The following is a 27,040-nucleotide window of genomic DNA, read 5'->3' on the forward strand; positions in this document are numbered from 1 at the left end:
GTTGGCTGCTCCTGGGAACAAAGCTCCTATTTCACAGCCCTGCAGATGGCATTTAATACATTCTGGTAAAGCAGTCCCAGCTTTTCCTTCCATCTCAAACAGAATAACCCAGCTCTGAGCCCCGGCCTACCAGTGGAGCGTCTAGTTTAACGGGAAAACCAGGTGTTGCTTTCTACAGGAGGATGCTGGCTGCTGTTCCCCTTTGCAGATGCAACAAAAATGGTCTGGGGGTTGCGGCACATGATTTATGAGGACAGGCTGAGGGAACTGGGCTGATACAGTCTGCAGAAGACAAGACTGAGGGGGATTGAATAGCAGCCTTCACCTCCCTGCAGGGGGTTGCAGAGAGGATGGAGCTGGGCTGTTCTCAGTGGTGGCAGATGACCGAACAAGCAGCAATGGGCTCAAGTTGCAGCAAGGGAAGTTGAGGTTGCATAGTAGGAAGAAATTTCTCACAAGGAGGATAGTAAAACACTAGAACAGGTTGCCCAGAAAGGTGGTGGACTCTCCATCCTTGGAGGTTTTTAAGACCTGGCTAGACAAAGCCTTGGCTGGGATGATGCAGCTGGGGCTGGTCCTTCTTTGAGCAGGGGGACAGACTAGATGTGACCTCCTGAGGTCCCTTCCTACCCTCATTTTCTGTGATTTCTAAGTCTAGATTGGCTCCCACAGTGGGGTTAATGTGCCTCCCAACCACCAAGCCAACACTGAATCCACTCCAGGTTTCCAGAAGAGCAGCCTGCCCGCAACATGCCACGCGAACATGCCCGCGTGCTTGCATATTCAGGTGGTCCTCAGACTTACGACACAATTGGTTCCTAAAAACCGCATGTCAAGTTGAAATGTTGTAACTCAGAACTGATGTTCCCATACGAGCAATGTTATAAATGGAAGATTGGTTCCTGAACCCAGGCCCGATACCCTGTTTTCACCAGAATAACCCAGAATTTTGTGCTCAACCAATTATAGATGAGTAATATAGCTACATGAATGTATTTATATTATAAATAGCAATCGTATGGATTTGGAAGGACTTCTTTGCTGGACCTTTTGAAGGGTTCTTGGCTGGACCTTTTGAAGGGCTCTTGTTACGAGTCTTCTCAGGAGTCTTGTCCACAGCTTTGCTGAGACTCCCGCCTGCTTTCTTAAAGAAAGCATCCCAGGAAGTTGGCACAGTTGTGCTCCGGGGAGACTGGCAATGCCACAAACTCCTTCACCGGCGTGGCGCTGGGTCCGGCGTTGTCAAGTCAAACCCAGCGTCCAAAAGCGTCCACGTACAAACGACAGAAGTGCCGTTTGTTGCAAGTCAAAACTGATATCAAGGGGTCCATTTACAAACGTTGTAAGTGCTGTTCATCACAAGTCAAGACTGACGTCACGGTGTCCTTTTTTGAACATCCTAAGCGCCATTCGTCGCAAGTCGAGACTGACATTAAGGTGTCTGTTTATGAACATTGTAAGTGCTGTTCATTGCAAGTCCCAACTGCCATCAGGGTGTCTGTTTTTGAACATCCTAAGTGCCATTCATCGCCAGTCAACGTCACGGTGTCTGGTTTTGAACGTCAGGAGTGCCGTTCGTCGCAAGTTGAGACTGATGTTGTCTATTTCTGAACATAGTAAGTGCCGTTCATTGCAAATCAGAACTGATGTCAAGGTGTCCGCTGTCACACGGCTTCAGTGCCGTTCGTCGCGAGTCCTGGCTGACGTCAAGGTGTCCATGTACAAGTGGCCGAAGTGCCACTCCTCGCAAGTCGAGACTGACGTCAAGGTGTCTGTTTACGAACGGCGTAAGCGCCGTTCGTCGCCGGCCAAAGCTGCCATCGCGGCGCCCGTGTCCGAGCGTCCCCCGCACCGTCGCTGTGTGCGGCGTGTCCCCGCGCGGGGCGTTGGTCAGTGCGAAGCCCCCCGGCGCTCGCGCGTGCTCGCGGCTCGTCAGCCGTTGGCGGCAGGCCCGGGCCGCGGCCTGTGCCGGGCGGGCGCCAGGGGGCGCCGGGGCCTGTCGTGGCGGGCCGGGCCGGGCCGGGCCGGGCGCCATGGGGGAGGCGGAGGGCGGCTCGGCGGAGAAGCCGGCGCCGGCGGCGGCGGGGGGAGCGGGGCCGGAGCCCGGCGCGGCGGCCGAGGAGGCGGCGGTGGTGTGGAGCCCCGAGGTGGAGGTCTGCCTCTTCCATGCCATGCTGGGCCACAAGCCCGTGGGTGAGCGCAGGCCGCAGCGGAGCCTCGGGCTCGCGTAGCGGCGCCGGCCGGGGAAGGCGCGCGGCGGGCGGGCGGGGCGGTGGGTACGGTCAGGATGAACCCACTGCTCAGCAGCAGCGGGGGCAGTCTCAACCGGGTGCTGGGACGCTTGGGGGTGTTCGGTGCCAAAATACAATTCACAAAAACCCCCCACCACATTATAAATCAAAATCCCAGCATGGCGATTCTCAGCCAGGGTGTTGCAGCCCCTGGGGTGCCTTGAGATCCTCTCATGGGTACCAAGCAATGCTAGCATAGTGAGGGGTGCCAGCATGATTCACCCAGGAGAAACCCAGAGATTATAAATAGGAACCCATCGTGTTTAAAACTGTTCTGACCCATTGTGGTCTTTCTGAGCCCTTTGCACCAGAAAACTTGCTCTGGTATTTTGCTGAAGTTAAATCATGAATGAAAATTAAGAGCTGTCGTTTTCCAAAGGGAAAACCTCTAACGAGGTGTCTATCGTGGGGTACCTTGAGTCTAAAAAAGGTTTTATTATATATTTTAAAAAAACAAACCCCAAAACCAAGAGCTGGCATTTTCTGAGTGGCATCACGAGTTTAAAAAGTTTGAGAACCACTGCTTTAGATCAAGAGACAGGAGTGGTGCTGTCTTGGGTATTGGGCGTTTGTTGTGTAGGAGTTGATAGCAATAAGCAAGAAGACCCAGAAACTTATTTATTTGATTACGTACCTTTGGATAACCTACAGTCTTTCCAAACTCTACTGGTTTGCACTTTGCACAAGCTCTGCAGTCGAGGAAAGCCCATTAACACGACCTGGCATTTTATGGTTAGCCCAGCGTAGTTCAGTATGAATTATGCCGTGATGTGATCACTACATGTAAACCTAGTGGATATCACTGGTGGCTCAGACTTCTTCCTTCCTTCAGGTGTGAACCGCCACTTCCACATGATTTGTATCCGAGACAAATTCAGTCAAAATATCGGACGTCAGATTTCATCCAAAGTGATTTGGGACCATCTAAGCACCATGTATGACATGCAAGCACTTGTAAGTATTGAAGCTTGGTGTAGGGGGATTACTGATTTTTCTTCTGTAGGCTTCACTAGCTTTCTTACAAGTGTCTTAGTCAAAAGGCTTGAATCTTCTGTCGCAGCGGAAATTGGGACTAAATCCACTGGAGTTTTCCCTGTGTGAAACATTACAGGAGGAGAGAACCCAGCCCGTTATTCTTGGCATCACATCTTCATGGAGTTCTCTGGAAAATTTTTGGCCGTTACAACCCGACCTTGCAAGTCATAGGTTCATACTTAACATTAGCCCTGTTAGTAAGTCTATGCACCTGCACAGAGTTAGTATGCAGGACCCAGGGCATTATTGTCATACGGGCATCTTGATGTCTACTATTACAAGACTCCTGACCTCCCACTTATGAATGATTTAAACTTCTCCTGCATATGAAATGACTTGTGTGTGTTAGAAGACTTCCAGACTGATTTTAACAAAATCCTTTACAGATTTTTTTTTTTCTTTTTAAGCATGAATCTGAGATTCTCCCTTTCCCTAATTCTGAGAAAAACTTCATCCTGCCTGAGGAAATTATTCAAGAGGTGAAAGAAGGTGAGGTTTGATACCCGTGTTTATTAGTTTCAAAACAGGAACCAACCTGAAGCCAAATCACTGTGTTGTGATGTTAAGGAGCATGGTATATATCCATAAGTGAAATATAGATAGGCTCTTTGATACCTTGATTTGGTACCAGCAGATTCTGTTTAGAGACTTTGGGTATGAAGTAGGTCTTTCACTTACTTCAGTGGGACCTGGATGCAGAGATGAGAGAGGAATTTGGCCCTTTGGAAATAAATCCAGGGAATCAAAAATGTATTTGGGCTTGTTTTGCACTTCTTGGCTATAAATACAAGGCCTGCTTGTCAGCTTTTGCCAGGACAGAATCTTCCTCATTAATACTTTGATTATAGGTTTATTATTGTTGTGCTTGAAAAAAGGCTACTACAACATAGCAGATGAAAATCCATTGTACACACGTAGTAAAATCCTTACTGGGTAAGAATTATTAGGCAACTGAACAGCAGTACAGTTACTTTTTAAGCACTTAGGGCTCCTGTACACATGTAGGGAGGCTGCTCCGACATGCTGTAATTACAGCGCGTTAATCGAGTATGCTGGAGCATGGTTATTACCACGTTTCAGCAGACTTCAGTGTGGCACCACGTGGATCAGTGTCTCCACACTGAAAAATGGTAGCGGGGTCCTTTAAACTAAAGCTTGTTTGATGAGCTTTAGTTCAAAATGCCCCATTGCCTTTTTTCAGTGCAGGGACACTGATGCATGTAACACTCTTGAGTGCTCTAAGAGCTGCTCTAATTAAAGTCTCCCCCCCGTCCTCCCCTGCCTCCCAAAGCATGTTTATAAGCACCCTAAAAGACATTTGCTCTTTGCCTGTGTGCCTTACAAAACACCTGTGGTAGCTGGGTATTTGGTATAATTATTCCATTTTTATTGTTAGGTTTTTATATTTTATTTGTGTGTCATTTTTAAGAGTGCTATTACTTTCTGTTATATTTTTCATGCACCTTTTCTCATAGCTGTCTTACAAATAACTTGAAAGAAAATTTTAGAATTTGATCTTTAATGTGCTTAGAGCATTCAAGCAATACAGTTGCATTTATATGCAATTCTAAAATCTGCTCTCTTAATGTGTTTTCCCATGAAGTTGACTGCCTCATCATTCCAAAACTTATTTCTACTTGCAGCAACTCTCAGTATACTCTTTACCGACATGACAGAAATCTTTGTTTAAAAGGAATACAGCCAAAATTTGGGTATCTGACAACGATCTGGATTTTTAAACTACATCAGAATGTTTCTTAACTACTAGCTACAATATACGTTTGGCTAAAAGGTTATATTTGAAGTTCGGCATAATTAACTAGTCCAAGCCATTGCAATGTATTTTGTTTGCTTACCATCTCACTTCTGTTTGTATTAAAAAATAACTACACCAGAAACAGATAGGATAACATCTACCTTACTAATTGGTGCCATACTTCTACATTGTGTGTTGCTGTCAGCAATGATGGACATCTAATTGTTCTTTTCATCAAACTTTTTTGGGTGATGGGTGATTTATCTGCTTTGAGTTACAGTTGACACTCACAGTGACTAGTTCTGTACTGTACATTTGTTGCTGGAAAGTTGTGTTGGTTCAGGAAAAGGTAAAATATACTTTTATCTATCAGTCAGTCATGAATTGTTTAATAAATTCTTTTACAGGAAAAGTAATGATTGAAGAAGAAGTGAAGGAAGAAATAAAAGAAGAGCTAGAACCTCATGCAGGTCCAGATGAAGGTACATTTATACTTTTTGGACTTCATAGCCATGTTTATTAGGGCTGTGTGAAGCTTCAGTTGCTGATTTGATTTGGCGGCGGCTCGGCCAGTTTTGGCGGTCAAATCTCCAAATCTAAATTGAATCAGGAGACCCTTTAACCTCTCCAAATCGATTCAGACATAGAGACAGCTTTAAATGTTTTTTCTACATACCTCAAGGTACCAGGCAGCTCGTGAATGCTGAGATGGTGGGGCGGATGGAGCCATCCCACAGCAGCGCAGGGGGATCCTCAGCGTGCTTGGCAGCACTTCTGGTCCACTTCCAGGTCTGCCGGGGAGTGCGCTGCCCCCACCCCCGCACTCCCTTGACTTGGCGACTGGTACCTCCTGGGTCTGGGGGCAGCACCTGGGGTCCTCTCATGGCCAATTGCTGAGCTGCAGGGGTGGCCCCCTGCATGCTCGGCAGTGGACCAGAAGTGCTTCCGGTCCACTTCTGGGTCTGCTGCTGAGCACGTGGGGGGCCCCCCCATTCTCCTGTGGGATGCTCCATCCACCCCACCATTGCAGCATTCATGAGCTGGTACCTTGAGGTATGTAGAAAAACCTTTTAAAGCTGTGTTTATGGCCGAATCACCAATTCTCCGAATCAGCATTGACTCTTCAGATTTGGCCAAATCAAATCGGGACAGTGATCCAAATCAATGAATCAAATCACTGTCCCCGGAATCGGGCCAAACTCGAATCGAATACGGCCTGCTTCACACGCCCCTAATGTTTATCTAGAAGACAGCAGAAAGTTGTGAGGGCATTATTTCAAGTGATAGTCCAAAAATCTGATCTACTTTGAAATTGGTATGATGTGATGTGGACTCTCTAAGAGTATAAATCCATTGTTAAGAATTAATTTTTTTTTTTCAAATGTACAGAAACCATTGTCCTGGAAAGGGACACATTTAAATTCCATTTTATGGTCTTGCAGTTGCATTGAACAACGTGCATGTTCTAAATTATGTTGGTCTCTAAACAGCTAATTTAAACTACAGGAACAAATGGGAGAGAATAAATGGTCATAGCTGACTGTGAGTGGCAAAACTGCATCATTGTAGAAACCTGGTCTCAAGATGACAAAGGCATTGATTACTATAACAAGGTTCACATTCAAAACAGTCTTCTGGTTAGGTGCTTATGGTAATTTCTGCTAAATCAGGGCTGTCTAACATCTGGGTAACCAGGAGCTGCGTGAGGCATGGCCCACAGTCCCAGGGACCACACACGGCAGGAGCTATAGATTTGGAGGCCACTTGCCATGCATGTCCTTTCTTCCATCCCCTTCACCCACCTTCAGTGCAAGAAGCCCATCACCTTCCTTTGTCTCACGCAGCTTGAGCAGCCCAGCTCTCTCCCCAATGCATGGGCATCTTGCCCCCCTGCTGCACATGCAGCTTAGGCAGTTTTCCCCCTGAAGGAAGCAGAAGCTGGAGGAGGAAGGGGGAGTTGGAAAAACCCAGCTGCTACGAGAGCAACAGCGGCAAAGGGCAGAGGTGGTTGGGGCTGCATGCGTTCTGTGGGGCACCAGCTGGACAGCCCTCTGCTAAACGATTTTTAACAGCAAGCACAGGCTCATAATATTATCACCGTAGATTGTGAACTGGAGACAAAGGGCAGATCCCATGCCCTTATCGGAAGGAATCCTTTTAATACCAGATCATTCTGTTTGTAACAGTTGCCCCTATGTGAGGCTTTGAAGAAACTGCCCTTTGCTCCTAATTCAGTTGTGCAGCTTGTATGTTGAAGCAGGGAGATTCCATTCTTACCTCTGAAAGTGCTCAGCTCACTCTGAGACTTGATTTTTCAACACTTGCGATAGGATAAGGTCAAATGAAATCAGTGAGAATATTGTTATTTATTCTGTTGGGAGCAAGATCCTGCCCGTTGTTACTGGTCATGAACTTAACCAGTTAATATCAGAAAATCCTGATGTTCTTAAAAGAACTTCCTTCTGTAAAAATGGGGATGATAATTTTGTATTCACAAAGCTGTGAGGATTAGCTAGTTTGACAAATGTTCCATAGTACAAGAAATTACATACGATTTTTTTTTATATGAACCTGATCTGGTATCATTGCTTTGATCCTTTTTCAGTTTATGGACCTTCAGGAAACTTGGGGAAAGCAACTGAAAAACCAGGCAGCAAAGAGAAAGACAAGACCTCATCAGATTCTGGGTCTAAAGAAGGAGCTGATAAGAGGAAACGTAACAGAGTCACTGAAAAGGTCTTAAATGCAAATAGCAATCCCTCCAGTCCAAGTGCTGCTAAAAGGCGCAGAACATGAGGAAGTCGTGAAAGACTTTGTTTAAGTGTAGTCTTTAACTACAGAATCTGGGTAGGGAAGATTAGACTGGAATAGCACAGAAGGAAAGCCATCATAAAGACTTGTTCATTTGAGAAAAGTATGTCTGAGTCCGGTATTCAAAGCATCTGCACGTTGGCGTTACGTGTGGAAATGGACGTGCCCATCTCCTCTTTTAATTATTTACTTGGTCAGCATTGCATAGCTAAATGATGGCTATGTCCTCAACACACTGAAGGAGAAAGCTGGCAGCTTTTCAAATGTGTGTGCTTAACAAGTTGAGTGGTAGCATTTTAAAATACCAGTAACACACACACCATGTCGTACTTCCTAAAAGGAACTTTTGGGAAGACAAGCCACAGTTCATGATGAGTTTAGGTTATTTGCAAAGTTTAGATTCGTTTCATGTCTTCTGTTTGCTGCTTTCTTTGAGTACTTGAATCTCTTTGTGGGTGATGGTTCTAGACCATTTTAGTTACAGCAAACACGTTTTTATTGGATGTCTGACTTTGTTGGTCCAGTAAAACTGAGTTAGTATATTAAATACAGATTGCTGTATTAAGAAGAAGTAAAACCCCTTTTTGATGGAGGCTTGATGGTGTAACTTATTAGCACATACTGTAAAAACCATCAGTGTTTGTTTCCGGACTGAATTTTTCATAAGTGGCCTAAACTAAAATATCTCGTAGTGCCATGTGATATAAATGGGTTCACTTGGGAATGCAGGAACCTTGAGCTATTGTTCCGCCCACTTGTATTGTAATAATATATATAACAGTTGTTTTTGTATTTCACAGATTGCAATTTTTTAAAACTTTTATTAGGGGGTTGTTAAATTGAACTAGGATTGCAAAACGTTAATCTTTTGCAGTTACTGTACTTACTTGAAGTTGTCTTGGTTTAAGCTCTTAAAGATTTATGATACTTTTCAATTTAATGTTTTGAAAATTGCAGGATTTTGCAGGTTATGCTAGTGAAAAAAGCAGGTGGTAGTGTTGGTGAATTGTATCTCTGGCTATTAATCTTACTGTTTAATTAAAAAAAATTACAGTGCTTCTTTGTCTGGCAGCATTTCTGTCAAGTTGAGGAATTAGAGATCTAATAGCCTGTGTTTTACTGCATATGCCTGGCCAAATTTTTCACTGTTGACTCATTAATTTCTTTTGGTTTACATCAAGAATAAATTTGGCTCGTTGTGTGTAATTAGATGCTTGCTGCATAAGCGAGCAAGAAAACAGGCTCAAGGCTTGGTGTTTTTGGAGGTATTTAGCTGCCTACATACTTAAGAAAAATCTCACAAGGCCCTTGCTCATTTGCATCATTAAAAGCCTAAAATACTTTTGAACATCCAGCTCTTAGTAGCTGGATTTGGACCTGACAAATTGCCCAGTGATGATTTATGGCATTTATGGCTTCTGCAGCACTCGCATGAACACTGCCGAGAAGTACATCCTATCCCCCTGCTTCCACTCAATATGCACTAGTCCCAGAAAGAGGGCAGTGAACCTGCCCGGAGGGTGGCCCCTGCCATAGACAGATCTCAAGAGCCAGGCCCTTAAATGACACGCCAGGTGAAATCCTGCTGCTACTGAACTACGGAAGCTTTGCCAGTCACTTCAGTAGAGCCAGGATTTCACCTGTTCCGATTAATATAGTTATCAAGTGACATGTTTGTCCTTCTTTTCACATCCTTCTGCTCTTTTTTTTTAAAGCTGTTCTCTTCTATTAAAATTAATAATAATCTAGTCTGACATTATGATATGTCTGATGTTGTGTTGGGTGCTAGGACAGGCTACATTCCCCAGTATTCTGGTACCAGAAATTTGTCTATAATTGGCCAGTCAAAGCCAGCTCTCTGCCAACCCATCCCATTTAGTTTATTGAACTTCATAATGACAAGGGATCTGTAAAAAGCACGTGAGTTCATTTAGAGGGAAAATGAGAAACAGCCCATTAACCTGTTGCAACCCATGGATGTGAGGAGTTGTAGGACAAGATGTGTGCTGTTAAACCTTACACTGTTCAGACTATGTAGATTCATGACTGTTTGTTGGCATAATTTCCATTCTTCCCACTTTCACATGACCCCTGAATTTTGGCTAACTGAGTTTAATGGGAGTCTACGCTGGTGCCATGCTCCTTCCGGGGGGAGTGAAGATTGTAGTAAGAAAAGCAAATAAAAAGTGTGTGTGTATCTGCACGCACATTTTAGACTAACCTATATTTTAACCTGTCCTAAGGATATAGAGCAAAGTGTAAGTTTCACTGTGCATGTTCTGTGCATGAGCAGATTGGTAAGTATAGCTTAAAAACAAGAGTATAAGGGAGTCTGATTTACACCTCTTTCATGTCACACCTTTTTATTTTGGTGGTGGTGTGTGTGAGGAATGAGGTTGTCAACTGATGTCATAGGATTGGTTGTAAGCAAGCAAAGTGCTTCCTGCCTGACACTGTACTTGCTCTTCATGGATGTGATATACATTCCCTGGGATTCAGTAACCACCAATCAGATCACCACAGTTCAATTCCAATTTAGCATTTCAAAATATATATATGTCTCCTTTTTGTCATATTCCATAGCCCTACCTAAAGCTCTGCTGCTTTTTGCTCAGCTGATTGAGGAAGGAAGTGCTGGATGGACCTGCCACTCAGCAGATGCAGTGTTGTGAGACCAGAAGTCTTGTGAAGTTTAATGCTTATTGGAAGGTTTGGTAATGCAAACACTGAGACCAACTTGGAAGCCTCCTATGCAGAAGGAAAACCAAACAAGGCTCTGGCAAGGCTGTCAGTACTCTTGATTCTCGCCCTTTCTTGTACAATACAGTACAAATACAGAATCGGGGCAGTCTGAAGTTCAAACGCAGGTGTATTGTATACACAGTGAAAAAGGGAATTAAAAAATAGTTCTGACATTTTCAGTGGGGAAAAATGCTTCGCTGCTTTTGACTATTTGCTGGCTTATTGCTATAATGAATATCCCTTTAGAACAACTCTACTATAATGTTCATGTGGCTATAGCAAGTCATGAGGTCTGTTTTTAAGCCCTTCACTTCTGATACTCTGCTCCCACATTTTGCTCACATACAAAAGGCCAGAATGAGTGCTGATGCAGAACCATGGTAGAGCCCTCCAGATGCAAAGGTGGACATTGGTAACACAAGGAGCAGCACTTTCCTCTCCGTCAGAAAAAGAACAGAGATCAAATTGCAGCTCTTGACATCCCCTTCTTAATAAGCGCTCTCAGAGTATTTTCCTTCAGAAAACATTGAGACAGCACTCCCCCAGCCTCCAGGTCAATCCATTTGGAGTTCAGGGGCCAGATCTGTGCCTTCACCGCAAGAACTGCCCTCCAAAAAATTAAAGAGGTATTGTTTGGCGGTACTTTTGGAAGACACTGCCAGCTCCAAACATCACCGCACACCCATGCAACCTCCCAGGGCCGTCTGTGGTCTGCAGCATCTCCTCCTGGCTCACTCCAGGTAGCAAAGCAGATCCTTCAGGGCAACCTGCAATGCTTTTCCAAGTCATGACCCTTCAAAACACAGACCCCCTCGCAAGCAAGCAGCACGATTCCAGACTTGGGTTGTCAACTCCGTTTGAATCTATTCTGGGTTTCCAGAACGCCAGCGTGCCCCCCACACAATGCAAACGCGCCCGCGCGCTTCGTCTACCAGCTATGGATTACGGTGCACAGCCTTTCCGCCAGGAAGGCAAATAAATGAACCTGACTATTACATTTAAAAAACCCTCTGCATAAACCGGATTCGACGTCTAATATTTATTTTAATGGAGCCCCTATTCAGGTTTGTACAGACGATTTTATTTTAAAGAAAGATGGAAGGGCTGATCCTTTATCTCCCGGGTGACTCCCGGCAGTCTCCTGGGGATTTATATCCAACCCCTGGAGGCTGCGGGTCTGGCAACCCGCTTCCAGACGCCGCTTGCCCCAGCGGGGGAGATGCCCCCCTACTCCCAGACGAGAGGCTCCCGGAAGCCGGCGGCCCCCTCCCCCGCCCGGTCTCGCGGCCGGATGGAACGCGCACACGATGCCGGCGTTCTACCGGCGCGGCTCAGCCAATGGGCGGCCGGGCGGCAGGAAGAGGGGGCGGGGCCGGCAGCGCCTCGCCCACGTGGCGGCTGCCGCGGCCGCTCCTTTCACTTTCCGTTTCCCAGCCCGGCTCGCCCATGGCGGCTTGGGTCGGCATGAGGCCGCCGGAGGACGCCGAGGGGGAGGACGGGCAGCCCTGGCAGTACGACTCCAGCTGGGAGGACGAGGGGGAGGGCGGGCAGGAAGGGCTGGCGGAGGAAAAGGAGGACGGCGATGAAGAGAAGCCGATGCCGGTGTGTTCGCGAGGCTGTTCCCAGGCCGGCGGCTGGCTGGTGAGAGCGGGGGGGGTCCTCGGTGTCCGTCTCCGCTCCTCCATGCGTCCATGCAGCTCCCCCCGCAATGCCTCGCATGCCTGCCCCCCCCGCCGGGTTGCCCCGCTTGCACCAGCCTGTCAGAGGTCCTGCGACCCCCCCGCTCGTGCTGCATAACTCGCCTCCGCCCCGGAGAGCAGCAGCAGCATCCGCGGCTCTGGAAGGAAGCCCGGCATCAACCGCGGGTCCCTTTTGGAGCAGGTCCAGCTCTTCCCACCTTCCTGTCCTGGGGACCCGCTCGGCTGAAAGCATCTCCGCGGTCCTTTTGCTCCTACGAGTGTTTCATTTTTTAATTTTCTTGCGCTAACGATGACCTGTGTTTTCAAACGCTGCGTGGAAGAGTCTGGCAGTGGCACTAGGCATCGACGTTGCAGGGGGTGCAAGCACCTGCCCTGGAAGTCCTGAGGAGAAGACTAGACAGGCACCTTGCCTGGCCCCGTCTCCTTTCCTGCCCGGTGCCTGAGGATCTGCTGAGGTCCCTTCCAGCTTTACAGTCTGTGAATCTCTTTGAGCCGGGGGGGGGGGGGAGGGGTTGTGACTTATTTTTCAATGAAAAATATTGAAATATCTGTAGCTGTTCCTCCCAAGTTTTCATTACGCTGCCACATGCTGCTGCTTAGCTGCTTTTCTTACTCCTAAGCCAGGATATTTTTGTTATGCCCAGGCCTGGCCTTTTGCCTCCATGTCCTGGCGTTTTTGACATAATCATTCACAGGCTTTGAAACACTTCTGATACCTTCAGTGCTCCAGTCTGTACTTCTTTATGTCAGTATTTGTAGTCTTTTGTTGGTGGCCCTGCTCTTCCCATTGTCAGTTGTTTGCCCTTAAGCCATCTGTCTTCTTTCTTTTAAGAAACAATTTAAAACTTGCTAGGATTTTCTACAAGGCTTCTTCTGGGAGGGGAATTATATAGGTCAGCTGTAAAACTGAAAGCCCTGCCTCTTAATGGTATATTGCGCAGCAGATCTCTGTTTAATGAGTGGTTATGGTGCAGCAAAATGTGATCATTTAAAGCTGCTGTCTTCAGTAATGGATAAAGACCTTATTTAGTCTCCTCAAGTATCTGACTTCAGCAGCAAATGTCAGTATTTTCCTGATACTGCTTGACAGATCTTTCATTCTGGATTTTGCCATTCAGTTTTAATAGGAAAGCAGAATCCTTCACTGTTGGGTAGTGGGGTTTTTTTCTTCCCTTTTTATTTTCTTCTTTCATCTGACCACTCCCACCTAGGGGAAAGGAAACTAATGTTAGAGTTAAGTTTCCTTTTGATATGACATCACACATTTTCTGATGTCTAAGGAAGTAGATCCTTTGGAAGCTCTTTGTAAATGAGCCTTTTGATGGAGCACAAACAAATCAAGTGTTGTAGTATTTTCTTTCAAGGGTAGAGACTTTGGCACCGTTTGCAAACAGATCGGAGGCTTCAGCGTGATCGATGAGGCGCAGCGCCCACACGGAGATCTGCCACCGTCAGTGAAGCTCCGTTCATGCAGATCCATCGGCAGAATCTCATCCCAGATCAAGAGCTTTGCTGAAAAACCTGCCGTGACTCATCCAACGTGCAAAACCTTTACCTTTGGTTGTTTAGCACCAAAGGGTTGCCATTCAGTCAAATGTGGCCTCAAAAATGAGGTTTTATTTTGAAGAGAGATTTTTTTTTTGAAGATCTTTGAAAGATTTCACAGATTTTAAACCCCGTGGGAATGTTTTGATCATTTCTGTTCCTGCCAAAGCAATTTTTGGAACGAGCCAATTGCTCTCCTGGCTCATGTTGATGCACAGGACCAGAGAGTGACATAGATTACAAGCTGATTCTCTTTTTCTCTCTTGTTCTCCACTGAGAAGATGACCTGTTGCCAACATCTGAGCATAAGAAAGGACAGTCTGCCTTCACTGAGTGGGTTTTTTAGGCCCTTTTTTTTAAAAAAAAAAAAAAGGATGTGCACAAGGTCTTGAATCCACACTTGTCACCAGAAATATCAATGCCTTTTAAACACATTAACTCTTCTTTCATAAATGTATTGTCATCTCCTTCCAGCTGAGGTCTGCAGTTATCTTTGAGGGGCTTGGAAGGACTCTTAGACCAACAGAGAATGTTATTTTCTTGCTGTAAACTTAATACATGCATCTGCAACTCGGTAACAGCGCCGATCTTTATATAAAACCGGCTTTCCCCTGCCTCTGTTAAACTAATTTAGCTTCATTTCTCTTCAGTCTAGATTGTGTTCTTTTCTCATGAAGCAGTTTGAGTTTTCTGGGGATCTTGGTCTTTCCAATGCACAGGTAGAGCTTTCTTTTTATTTTAAATCTGCATTTTCGAACAATTGGCTGAAACTAAATCTCAAATTGTATCTGTTGTTAAGTGGAGATGACTGTGGATATGTCTCTTCAGATTGCTTGTGTTTTAACGCCCTTAAATATATGCCTTTTCCATTAAATATCTGCATTCCTTCCCCCCTCCGACTCCACCCCGATCTGATATTTTAGATTTAGTCTCGTTCTGTAAAAAACACTTGCTTCGCTTCCCACAGAGTAGCAGACCTTGTGTTCTGTACCAGGGCTTCCTTCTAATAACAGAAATGATTTATTTTGCATTCTCCAGCCTGCAAGTAATTTTGGTCGGGATTAACGCTTTGTTTGCTCGGGTTTCTGCTCCTAACATGCTGTGGGCCCTTTGTCTGTCTGTGAGTCTTGCTGCTGCCTGCACATTGTGTCATCTCTCTTTTGGGGCCGGCTACCGGTTCTCAGCCAGACGTTGCTTGTATCGATAATGCCTTTCATCCTCTGACCCTGTTCTCTGATTTTTCTCTTGCTCTTCGCACCAGGGTGCAGGGCTTACCTTGGTGGTGATATTGCAACGGGGTGGATGGATGCACAAGACAAGAGATACGTGTTGGCGCATGGTGTGGACAGAAATAGATTTTGTTCCTGGCGTCTGTGGTCTTGGGCTGGGAGGAGATCCTCAAACTTCTTAGGACAGTCTATTCGGCGTGAAATGTGTGTTGCCTACTACTTACCCAGCATGCTTTGTCTGATCCTCTTCTCCTAGGGCTCTTCCTCTTGGATCCAGCTGCTTTTCAGTACATTTTGCTGCACTTCTGCTCCTTGACTTGGTCTGGCTTCTGCATACTTTGTACGTGTCTCCAATCCCCATTTGCCTTTTGCTTTGACACTAGTCTGGAATTGGAGTGCATCTTCTGTTACTGTGTGACCGGCTGTTTTGTTGGAGGCCAGTGCCCTCGTGGATGCTAGAAGGCCCAGTACAAACAAGATGCTTGGCTGGGACTCCTAGTTTATCTGGCATCAAGGGCAAAATTCCTAGTAGGATTGGGATTTAACACCTGGAGTTCAAAGACCATATAACCAAGAACATGCATAGGATTCATAAAGCTAAATTACGGTCCCCACTTACAGCTCAAGCAAAGAACAGTACTTACCTCCCTAGATGACAGCACATTTTGAAAAGGAGGCTCTTATAAATATGCAGTGTCACTGATACGCCAAAGTCAGATTTTGCACTTTTACAGGCTGTTTGATTTGTCTGGTCATGGGCAAGCCCCACAGTCTGTGTCATCTCATGTCAAATGGCAATAACACTCATCTGCTTTGGGGATTTAGCAGGTACCAAAGGAAGTTCCAGTTCTGTCTGGTTAGCCCCTTTACTTTATTGGGGGAGTGTGTGGGAAGGGTTTACGACACGGGTGGGCAAAATGCAGCCCGCGGGCTGGATGCAGCCCACCAGGCCATTCTATCCGGCCCGCGGGGCCCCTAAAAAATTTAGAAAATTAATATTTATCTGCCCCTGGCTGCCTTTCATGCGGCCCTAGACAGCTTGCCAAAAATCAGTAAGCAGCCCTCCACTGAAATAATTGCCTGCCCTTGGTTTATAGCAAGAAGGGCTTTTGTTTTGGGGTGGGTGTTGGTTTTTTGTGGGGGGAGGAGGTCCTCTGTTGTTTTATCTATGGTTTTGATCCTTGGGGGAGTTTTCCTAAAGATGCCTTACATCGGCATGCACAATACATGAAAGACTGATGTTCAGTATTTGTATTACTTAAAAAAATAATAATTGGGACTGGAGTGACAAAATGCTTGGCTGTGAGCTACTTGGTACAAAGTCTAGCTCTACCCTAGTAATGCAATAGGGAAAGTGATCTTTTTCCCCCATTGATTCGGTGTGTCAGGGTTTTCCCTTCAGACAGAAGATGGAAAGTAGTTGTATGCAGCAACAGTGTGTGTGTGTGTCTGAGTGTATGTGTCTGTCTATCTTTTATCTGACTCTGCAGTGCTCATTTTCCAGGATGTGGAGTCCTCTGTCCCTGATCCACAAAGTACTTGTCTAATCCAGACTCCACTGGTACCGGTGCGGTTCTGCAGTACAGTCTGCTTTGGGCCAGGAAGGCTTTTGGTGCACGAGAAGCCCTCAGTGAGACCCCTCGGGTCCTTATTGATGATGCACGTTGACGGACTGAGACCACAACACTTGGCACCTGACCAGATTGCACCTATTTGCAGTTCTCTGCCATCCAGGCTGAAATAAAAAATCCAGTGTCCTACCTCCTACTTCCATATGGTGCAGAGAGGAGGGAACGCAGCTTTTCTTTTCTGTTCTTTTTCCCAGCGATTCTGTCTAAATATTCTTAAATTGATAAACGTGTCTCAGATCTCTGGGGCCTGGTTCTTGCACCTGTTTATGCGCCACTGTCATTTTAATCGACTTGTCTTAGATCCTATCACCATCATGGAGAGAAGAATTGGGTATCAACTTGTCTGTGGATTATTTTAGCAATGATTAAAAGGACAAAGTAATTTCCTAATGAGTAGAATGCATTGCTCCAGTGATTTGAATTATTAAAACATTGCCACCTGTTAATTAGTAGCAATCTGTATACTATTTTTTTTTAACTACTGTTGAAGTTTGGCTTCAATAGCACTGTTCTTAAGTTTCTCATTAAAGTACCTTTTTTATTTTTAGGAGCAAAGAAGAACAAATGTACCATACCTGAGTCAGAGAGGTTTTGAGGTAGGGTTCAAACAAAGCTTTGCTTGATTGAAAAGACAATGATGGTCATTATGGGAAGAAAGTGAAACAAAAAACAGCTGTTGACCCCTCACTGCCTTACCTTCCTTTGCACAAGAAGCCGCAGTTGCGTCTCTTCCGCAGCAGAAGGTTGCTCTAAGCTGTGGAAGAGTCTGGGTCAGCAGAGCCCAAAGGCAGAGACAATCCTGCTAAGACACCTATTGAAAGGCATATGGGAACATGCCCTATTAAACGTGTGTAAAGAAGGCAAATGATGTCTTGCCACACTGTATGGGGGTTTCCTTAACCCCCCATACAGGTGGGGAAAAACATTTCTTAAGAAACCCCAGACCTCTATTCCTAGCCTAGACAAGGCCTCGGATATATGCCTTGTTCTGTTCATCCTTTCACGTCCCCACATCCAGTGGTGATATTTGTAGGGTCTGGCCTTTCTCTCCTAAAGCTGGATAGGAACAGCTCAGTCCCTGGCATAAGTTGGGTTCGAATGAGCTTCTGTAGTCTGGTCCTGATTAATAAGACTAGGAAAGAGGGTGAGTTGCATTGCTACATAGGAGGACGTGTAGGCATCTTGGCCCACAGGAGTGCAGTGGAACAGCTAAAGTAGGATGGGAGTGCGCCCTGGGGAGGTAGGATTTCAGACCGGTGTGGAGGATTATGATGGGGTGGGAGGGGGATGTTTGCAGGCACTGAGGTTGAGCCAAGAGCTTTGTCACATTAGGCTGCAGGGGATTTACAGCAGCGGTTCCCAATACGTGGTACACATACCACCAGTGATGCATGTGAACAGATTTAGGATAATGACTTTATATGACAATAAATTTGCCCGGGGTACTTAAGGTTTGTTTGTTTGATAGGTTTAAATTGGTGGTGCGCAGTCTGCCGAGAGTTTGGGAACCGCTGATTTACAGCGTCGTTGACAGCCAGCTCACCTAGAGGAAATGGGGAAGAACAGTTTTGTTCGAGTTTGTTTTTTCCTTCTGATGAGAGGCTTTTCCTCCAGATTTTTGATTTGTCTTTTTTTTTTTTTCTTTTTCCTTCAGTTCTCAGCTGGACGTAACTGGAGAGCAGCGAAGGACTTGCAGAGATACAGGCACCATTACCCGGTACAGCCTGGGAACTTATGAATTTTCTTTCTTTTTCCTTCATGAGACCTGGGGAGCAATTTGTGAGACTGTGGTGTGGTGTTTGATTTACCTGAAGCTGGTAGAAAGGAAAACTTCACTTTTAAGTAATTCACTTATTTCACTCCGGTCAATGAGGTGCACCCGTTGCCCCTGCCAGCTCAGAAAAAAACACTGAATACCAATATACTGGTATTCTTAGACTTTGGTAGGGAGATAAAAGGATCCAAGGGAATATTTTTTTATGTACATGTGGCGTTTAATTCTTGCTAACGCTTCTCTTGCCTGCAGGGTTTAGAAGAATCGGAAGCAGATGAGGAAGAGGAAGAGATGTGGAATCTGAGTTTTTACAAAAACGAAATTAACTTTAAGCCTCGTGGTATGTATCTCACCTGGGCTTCCCTTGGACCATGCAGTTAATATGTGGGAGCTCACAATGAGTTGGCAGAGGGAAAATAATACATATGTCAGTTCCCAGCGCTGTGCTTGGTGTACCCAAGCAATATCCTGTGACCTCCTTCAGTGGTTGCAATAGTTTCATGTGATCAGGGTTGTCTGTTCAGAATACAGAATGTAAGCAATTGCTTAGTTGTTTTTTATCTTTTGTTTCTATTGCATGTCTCAGAGAAACCATGCGTCCCTTAATAGTCTATTTGTTAAGATCAAAGCAGGGCAAACCAAGCTGATTTCCTTCATTCTCACAAATAACCTAGTAAGATGTGGTTCAGCTAAACCTACTTGAAGATGCTTGCACCAGTGGTTGGAAATCCATAGTCAAAGAGTAGTTCTCAGTAGGTTGCTGTAACTGCAAGGATGGCCTTTCTCAGGGGTCTGCCCTGGGCCCAGTATTATTAATGACTTAGTAAGCCTACCTTCTCTTCCATTATCAAAGTTTTCAGATCTGATACCAGGATTCGAGGGCTTGCAATTACTTTGGAGAATGGGATTTCCTTTTGAAATAGTCTTGGAAAAATCAATAAGTACGATATCATTTAGGAAAGACAAGTGCAGAGTGTTGCCTTTTCTTATCAAATGCAAAACAGTTCTGTGGAAAACTATCTTGGGAGATGCAATGGGCCACAGACTGAAGATGTGTCAACAATGTCCTGCTGTCGCCAAAAAAAGACAGATGCTGTACTGGAGGATAGCATGGACCTACCAATTACATCACTATCAGAGGCTGCAGCTACCAGCTGTTACTATGCAACTGCTACATCTGCATGTTATTATAACAATACAACTGCAGCAAACCTGATGAGCCTTTAGGGTCTTCTTCCTTCAGGATCAAAGTTAGGGTGACTGGGCTAGGTTGTACCTCTACAGTATCATCCAGCGGTAACAGTTACAGCATAGCAGGTCACGTGCACACCCAAGCAGCAGCAGCCCCCCACCCTCTTAAAAGATACTAAAATGTGCATCTGTCCATGCCGAGCTGCATAAACAGGAGCATTTGGGTGTCAGACAGGTCAAGTCTATCAACGCTGCCTTACCAGAGTCTAGTTTGGGGTGCCACACTTCAAGAAAGATGTGAATTAACGGGAGAATTCAGAGAAGGGCAAATAATAGTAACTTAAAAACTGAGCAGAGGTCTAGAAAAAATGATCTCTGAGGAAAGATAGAAAGAACTGACATTATTGCAGCTAGTCAGTTAACTCTAAACGTTCTCATTTGATGCATTTTCTTCTGTCACCCCAGGTGTATCTATTGACACCCTCCTTAAAGATTGGTGCCATGATTATGAGATGCTGGAAGAAAACCATTCCTACATACAATGGTAAAGTTGCTACACGAGGAAATGACTATTTAGGGATCTTCTTCAGATGTGTATCAAATATGTTTGCTTCCGCCGGCGTTGTCGTCGTGGAACAGTGTCGGCCTGCCTCCCAATTCATTCTGAATGGTTAAATTGATTTTTAGTCCATTATGCTCCCATGAGATTGAGAAGGCTTTGTGTATCCTGAAGTTAAACATTTCCTGTACAGTTGTATGCAGACTTCTATGCCTGGCTGCCGTACCTTTGACACGGACACTGTGGTGATAGATCAGTTGAATATCCAGATGGATAAAAAAGACTGCTCAGAGTACACGTGGGTGCAGTGATTTCTTGCAGTGTAATAGTATGTTATGGATTAAGTTCCCTGCGTAGTTATACAAAGTTATGTCCTATTTAAGAGGATGTTTGGCCTCTGTAGTGCTCGGGCTGTTGATGCACCTCACAGTGGAAACCTGTTGTTATGGAGCACAGACTCTTGGGTTGCATTTCATATCCTCTTTAGTCTGATCTGCCAATCTTCTTCCCCTCCCAGGTTGTTTCCGCTGCGTGAACGTGGGATGAATTGGCAGGCAAAGCCCCTCACGTGTAAAGAAATCCAGGTGCAACTTTTTATTTCAGACCTTTTAAACTTGGCAGGTATTGAGGGTTCTCCTAGGTAAAGTTCTTCCCTAATGGTAAGGTTGCTCCATTGCTTTCCCCACGTGCCCTCAGCATATAATGAAACCAGAGCTGTCTCCAGTGGCTGTTTAAATGCAGCTTTTGACTCTTCAATTCCTCTTCCAATGCCTTACACAGTAGATCATGTGCTTGGCAACATGGCTAATGAGCATCCCCAATAGGTGTCTTAAATATTATGCACTTATGTGTATGACATATCACTGAGAAGTGCCTTAACAAACTAATGCAGGTGGTTTCCAACCCTTTTTAGGCTGCCTTAAGTGCAAACTCCATCTCTTGTACTTTTCAGGCCTTTAAGAATTCAGAGGAAGTTATGCAAAGATTCATAAAAGCGTATGAACTCATGCTGGGGTTTTATGGAATAACTTTGGCAAATCGAGAAACTGGGGAAGTCAAAAGAGCAGAAAACTGGGAGGAGAGATTTCGCAACTTGGACAGGTAAGACCCAATTTGCATTAAGTGGCTCTTTCCTATGCTTACTGTTACAACAGGAGGAAAGATCACACAGAGCCGAGGAAATTGGTTGGCTATTCAGGTATGGAGGTTTCCTCTGCTACCAGAGCAGCATGGTCTGACTTAGGGGTGGGAGCCAGTTACCCAAGAGCATGGACCTTCCTTTCCTAGCCCGCCCATTGACTCGGCAGGCTGTTGAGCATTTTGTTCCTTTGCATTGTTTGGAAGCCCCAGCTGAGATTGCCATGTTTATATGCCACTGCTTTGGCAATACTTGCCAAAGGTGATATCCATCTTCATCTCCCTGTGCCTGCAATATAAGCATAAACACTCACAGAGCTCCTGCAGGGTTTGCCAGGAATGAATGTTTTCAACTGGGGTTTCAGAAACCATTGGAACAATTTTTACACACAACTCAGTTCTTCTATACTGAGGGGACTTTCTGTTTTCTAACCATTGCTGAGAAGCGTATTCAGTGTTAATTTTAAAATTAAAAACATCAAAGGAAAGATCAAAAAGGCACTGATCTCTAGGTACAGTGAGAAACTTGGGGTCAGAACTAGAAATTCCAATGATTTTATGTGGGGGGGATATTAATATGTATATAACAAGAATGCTTACTAACACTTCTTAGTGTGTTTAAAAGGCTCAATTAATACTTGTGAAGTGCTTTAACATCCTTTGTTGAGCACATGCTGTCTAAAGTAGGCTTGTTCGAGGTCAGGAAGCCTCAATTTAATCATTGTCTTCTACAAAAAGTGCGTTCTTGTTGTTTGATACTCTTTATTCATTTAACTTCTTGAAACGTTGCACTTTTAGAGAAAAGTAAGGGCTTGTCAGTGTGTATACAAACTTGCAGAGAGACAACAGGGCTAATGGTTGGGTAATCTGGTCTGTTATCTCTCATCTTCATATACTGCTGTTAACAAGGATGTTACCTCTGGAGACCAGAAACTCCCTGTGCCTGAAGAAGGGCGTTTGTGCCTGAATGCTTGCAAAGAACAGTTTTTCCAACTATTTAGTTAGTCTAATAAAAGATATCACATCTGCCCAAAGAACCTGGTCTGCCTAGGATCTCTGGAGACACAAATCCACAGTTTGAGAACTGAAGCATCACAGAGATGCTCAGTGGGATCTACTAGACTGGACACTGAGTCCCACTGGGTAGAGTGGTTTCCTTTAATCTTCACTAATCTATAGAGGAGCCTTTAAGAACTCCGTAAGATTGGGCCCCTAATATAGTCCACGTCTTGTTGTGACCTATTTATAAAACTTCTAAAAAGGTTACATGAATATATTGTCTCAAATAGTATATCATTAGAAGTTATAATCCCTATTCCATGATTATATCTTTGAGCTTTAACTTATCTTAAATTAAAACTATCTTTATATGTTTTTTTTAAAAAGCATCTTTAAAAAAAATTTAAATGATTACATTTAGAAAATCTGATTTGAAATAAAATGCAATTTTTTTAAAACTTTTTTTATCCACCCTGGGCTCATTGTGAGTGGCGTTATTGAGATATGAGGGTATAATGTCTTTTCTAATAAATGATCTCATGAAGTGAGAATCACTCCTAGTCCTGAGGAAGGTGCAGCCCTCTTTTGGAGCTGGGATGCTGTTTAATGGGGCATTTGAAGCACAGATAGGAGAACATGGTTGAAGCCCAGAGTCGATGGGTAGATACTGCAGCAATAGGCTGGCATATACTTGATCTTCCCCTCAAGATGCTGTTAAAGACCCATCCAACATTAATAATGTTAACCATGCCTGGGTTTTTTGTAAGCCTAGGCTATGTTAGTTTTTCCCTAACGATTTGATTTTCCTGCCTGTCTCCATTCTTGTTTATTCTTTCCCAGGTTTAGCCACAATAACTTGCGGATAACACGCATCCTGAAGTGTCTAGGTGAGATGGGGTATGAACACTATCAAGTATGTCTGGTTAAGTTTTTCCTAACAGAAACCCTTGTTAATGAGACGCTCCCCAACGTTAAGAGAAGCGCCTTGGACTATTTCCTCTTCACCATCCGAAACAAGCAAAAGAGAAGAGAACTGATCCATTATGCATGGCGGCACTTTAAACCTCAGAGTCGGTTTGTTTGGGGACCACATCAGAAGCTCCTGAAGTACAGATGTAGGCCATCAAAGTCTCAGTGCTGCCAAAAGACTGAAGAAGAGCAGGAGCCCGTCAGAGGAAAGAAGAGAGAGGCAGGAGGAAAGGATGAAAGCAAACTAAATGGAGAAGAGAGAGCTGGAGATGCTGCAGACTTGCAGACCAGAAAGGTGACTGAGGACCACGAATCGGAGAAGTTAAGTGAACATGATCACACTACAGACAAAGGAGACGCTGAAGAAGAGACGCAAGCCTTGCTGCCCCAGTTAGAAGAGAGAGATCCAGGTACTGAGGCTCTTGGCTTGGGGGATAAAGCAGAGAATGACTATCTAAAGGAAAGCAAGAAAAGAAAGCTGGATAAAAACAGCAAGTGCACGGGTCTATTGAAAAGTCCCACCGACATTGAGAAGATTTCTCATAACCTAGGAGAATGTGTTCTCAATCAAGAGAACACGGAGCCACTACCAGCTTTGCCGAAGTGCGATGCCCCAGTGATGACTGAAGAAGACAGTGTGGGTACGGACAGCTTAATGGAGCCTGAATCATCTGATGCGGCCGTAAAGAGGAGGAAAGTGGATGAGACGACACCAGAAAATGAGGCTTTAAACACAGCCATAAATCTGAATGCAGAGGCCTCTCCCTGCAGTGCCCAGGTAACCAGTCCAGATGCTGTAAGCCAAGGGGCTGAGGAAGAAGAAGCGAGTGAGGAGAAGCAAGCTGTGGAAGAAAGCAGCGTGCAAACTCTGTGTAGCGCTGAGTTGCCTGGCTCTGAGGTTGGCCTGCCTTCGCCAGGAGAGGATGACTCGATGCCAAGCAGAGAAAGTGCTAAAATAGAGAGTGACGATAGCCAGCCTAACAAGACTCTACCGGGAACCAAAAGCCAGGCAGACGGTCTCGGGCTGGAAGAAGCAGCAAAGGATGTGAATATAAAAAGGGAAGACAAAGCCTCAGGTGGGGTCCACGGCCAAGCGACTCCCCTTGAGGAGCGCACGGGACATCTCGCCAACGCTGGGAATATAACACAGGAAACAGATGGCTCTGGGGATTCAGCAGAACCTAGTGACCTGAAGATGTGATGGAGCAACCCAAATATTGCAAGGGCACTAGGGCAAGTGGAGGAAGAGCCAATGGCATCCTAAACACCAGGAGCAAGGTGGGTGACTCGTGCACCAAAGACCAATGGAAGAACACATCTTTAAAAGTCTAGAACAAACCCAGCCCCCCTGCCCCCTCACTCTTTTTTAACTACTATAATGACTTAGCTGAGAACTACCCACTGGTTATCCTCACCAGGAAAAATCTGCTTCCCAGGGAGAGCCTCTCACCACCCGCTGACCACCCGATGTTCCAGACAGGCTTCAAGAAGGGGGACGTCTGCTCTTTGCTGCTTTCCCAATATGTTCTTTATTTTTTAAAGATGCAAACAAAAAGTGTTTCCTCTTCTAATCAGTAGGTCAGAAGTCACGGATTAGTGAATTAAAATGGTTGGGATACAGACACTTCTGGCATAAGCCACTTTGCTGGATATGCTTTATACCAAGCAACTTCTCTTTGCCATATTGGAAGTGGTCACGCCAGGGCGGAGTTCGTTTGTTGGTCCCCTGGAAGAGCCTGATGCAAGGCCCTGGTCGTCTTGGCAAGGCTCTGTGCAGCTGCTGGTAAAGATGTGCAGTGGTCTCAAGCGTCCTACTTAAAGCCTGGCACAGGACTCTGTTCTGCTCGTGTTTGCACATGAAATGGGGCGTGAGTGATGAGCTTAATGTGTGTATGAAAGAACAAATAATTTACCAATGGGCCGGCAAGTTTTTTGCAGGGAATAAAACACTGCTAATTAAATTGCAACCAGCAGCCAGTGTTCAACCTCAAGCAGCGGGCTGTTTTTTCCAGCATAAGTGCAAGGGCATCACGTATTTGCATTTGTGTAGGTCCTGGCAAAACTCACTCAGACCGGAGATATGAGTGAGAGCTATATCAGGGTTTACTTGATATATAGACATAGAAAGATATATCTATATAGAGACAGATCTCTATAGATATTATATATCAAGCAGCCTTAAAAGGAAGGGGGATGGGGAATATATATATATTTCTTTCCCCCTCCTCTCCCCTCCCCACCACTTCCTTTTAGGAAGTATCCAGCTGCTTTTCTTTCAGAGACCTGAGACTCACAGATGCTGTTTTTTCCTCTTAGTTGTAAGCCCCTCTGTCCCCATGTTAAAATACAGAAACTGATATTTTTGCCATCCTTTTTTCACAGCCTTGCTAATAAATCAAACTGGTTTCTCAGGTACATTTTTCTACCGGCTTTAGTCCCTCCTCTGTCCCTAGGGCAGACTTTCAGCTTTGATAACATTGATTTCAATCCCTTTTTGGTAGGTCTACCTATAGTGGATGCTGGTAAGGACCGTAACACTTGCTTATCAGCTAGGAAACAGAACAATTGTCCCCTCTCCCACCCCTTCCAGGTGGTGAAAAGTTTCTATTCTCATTTCTTGCCACCTGTTGCTTGCATTTACACTAATATCGCCTACCATTAATCATCTGTGCCCTGTTTAGAATCAGCTAGTTCAAAAGAGTAATGTACAATTTAGCATTTTCTCTTGCACAAAGCATTAAGTTATTTTTGGTAGGGGATCTGTCATACAGAGCAGAGAAGAAAAATTCCTGCAACTGAAAAGACTGGACTTTGATGTTCATTTAAATGGTTTTAGTGTTTATGGTTTTGCTTTTGTGGGGGGGGGGGTTGTTTTTTATTAATGCCGTATAGTTTCTGTTGAGCACCGCTGCTGCTTGGCTCAGTCATCCAGTTGGCACGAAGACGGAGTTGCACAATGTGGCGATCTGTGCTACTGCTCTTAAGAAGCTTTATCTTGTCGGGAATTTGAGCTGTGATTTGTCTTCTCAACCTGTGGGGTCTGAGCCAGCATGACGCTTAAACACGTGTGTAATTTTAAGCACGTGAGTAGACTTCATTGCAATCAATGGACCTCCTCGGAGCTTTTAAGTGCCATGTTGGATAAAGGTCTTAATGAATACATTTTCAAAATGTGCTTTTCTCTAGTAAGGGGGAAAAAAAAAAGATGTTAATGATCCAAAAAGAATAAAATTAGTTGTAAATACGGAGGGAATTTAGTGAAAACACTTTTGTAAAGAGCAAAGGCTTTTTATCATTGCTTTTTGTACATATTTGTAGTTGTGGTTTTTTTATTTGAAGGATGAAATTTTCCCTTATGAATACTTGGCACACTTCACGTATCCAGTATGGCAATGTGTTTTAAAGGTGATCTCAGTGGAAGCTGTGATCCGGAGCAAAAATAATCGTCTGTTATGTTCAGGTTTAGGATTTCAACTGTCAAGTCTTTGAATGGGTTTGCAAAGGATATTTTTAGTGTTAATAGCTGTTCAGTGGACTTGATTGTTGTGTTTAACAGTGCATATTAAAGTATGACTTTGCAAACCAATTTCCAGTTTCATTTGTTGATGTTTTAAAGGATGCCTCCTGAAAGGCACTCGTTTGCAAGAACATTTTGAAGAAAGACAAGCTTT

The 27,040-nt window shown here is 44.8% G+C and overlaps 2 protein-coding genes across 4 annotated transcripts; both read left to right on the forward strand.

Moving 5' to 3' along the window:
• The first annotated feature begins 1,183 nt into the window (after positions 1-1,183).
• On the forward strand, positions 1,184-8,949 carry MRGBP (MRG domain binding protein). 2 transcript variants are annotated; one of them, XM_090020434.1, is made up of 5 exons: positions 1,184-2,153; positions 3,124-3,245; positions 3,734-3,815; positions 5,490-5,564; positions 7,688-8,949. In XM_090020434.1, the coding sequence occupies exons 1-5, from the start codon at positions 1,199-1,201 to the stop codon at positions 7,876-7,878; spliced, it is 1,425 nt and encodes a 474-aa protein (XP_089876560.1). In that variant the 5' UTR covers positions 1,184-1,198; the 3' UTR covers positions 7,879-8,949. The 2 variants fall into 2 exon arrangements, with proteins under 2 accessions (XP_089876560.1, XP_089876561.1); XM_090020435.1 differs by having other exon boundaries at positions 1,999-2,193.
• A 3,044-nt stretch (positions 8,950-11,993) lies between these two features.
• Positions 11,994-26,955, forward strand: OGFR (opioid growth factor receptor). Of its 2 annotated transcripts, XM_090065279.1 has the most exons (9): positions 11,994-12,276; positions 14,531-14,599; positions 17,289-17,336; positions 18,395-18,457; positions 18,767-18,854; positions 20,171-20,249; positions 20,782-20,848; positions 21,217-21,365; positions 23,241-26,955. In XM_090065279.1, exons 1-9 carry the CDS (start codon positions 12,082-12,084, stop codon positions 24,568-24,570), a joined length of 2,088 nt encoding a protein of 695 aa, XP_089921405.1. In that variant the 5' UTR covers positions 11,994-12,081; the 3' UTR covers positions 24,571-26,955. The 2 variants fall into 2 exon arrangements, with proteins under 2 accessions (XP_089921405.1, XP_089921407.1); XM_090065281.1 differs by lacking the exon at positions 14,531-14,599 and having other exon boundaries at positions 11,995-12,276.
• Positions 26,956-27,040: the final 85 nt, after the last annotated feature.

The sequence above is a fragment of the Crocodylus siamensis genome, chromosome 10, assembly GCF_052110815.1.
Source record: "Crocodylus siamensis isolate JL-2025a chromosome 10, ASM5211081v1, whole genome shotgun sequence".
Lineage (NCBI taxonomy): Eukaryota > Metazoa > Chordata > Crocodylia > Crocodylidae > Crocodylus > Crocodylus siamensis.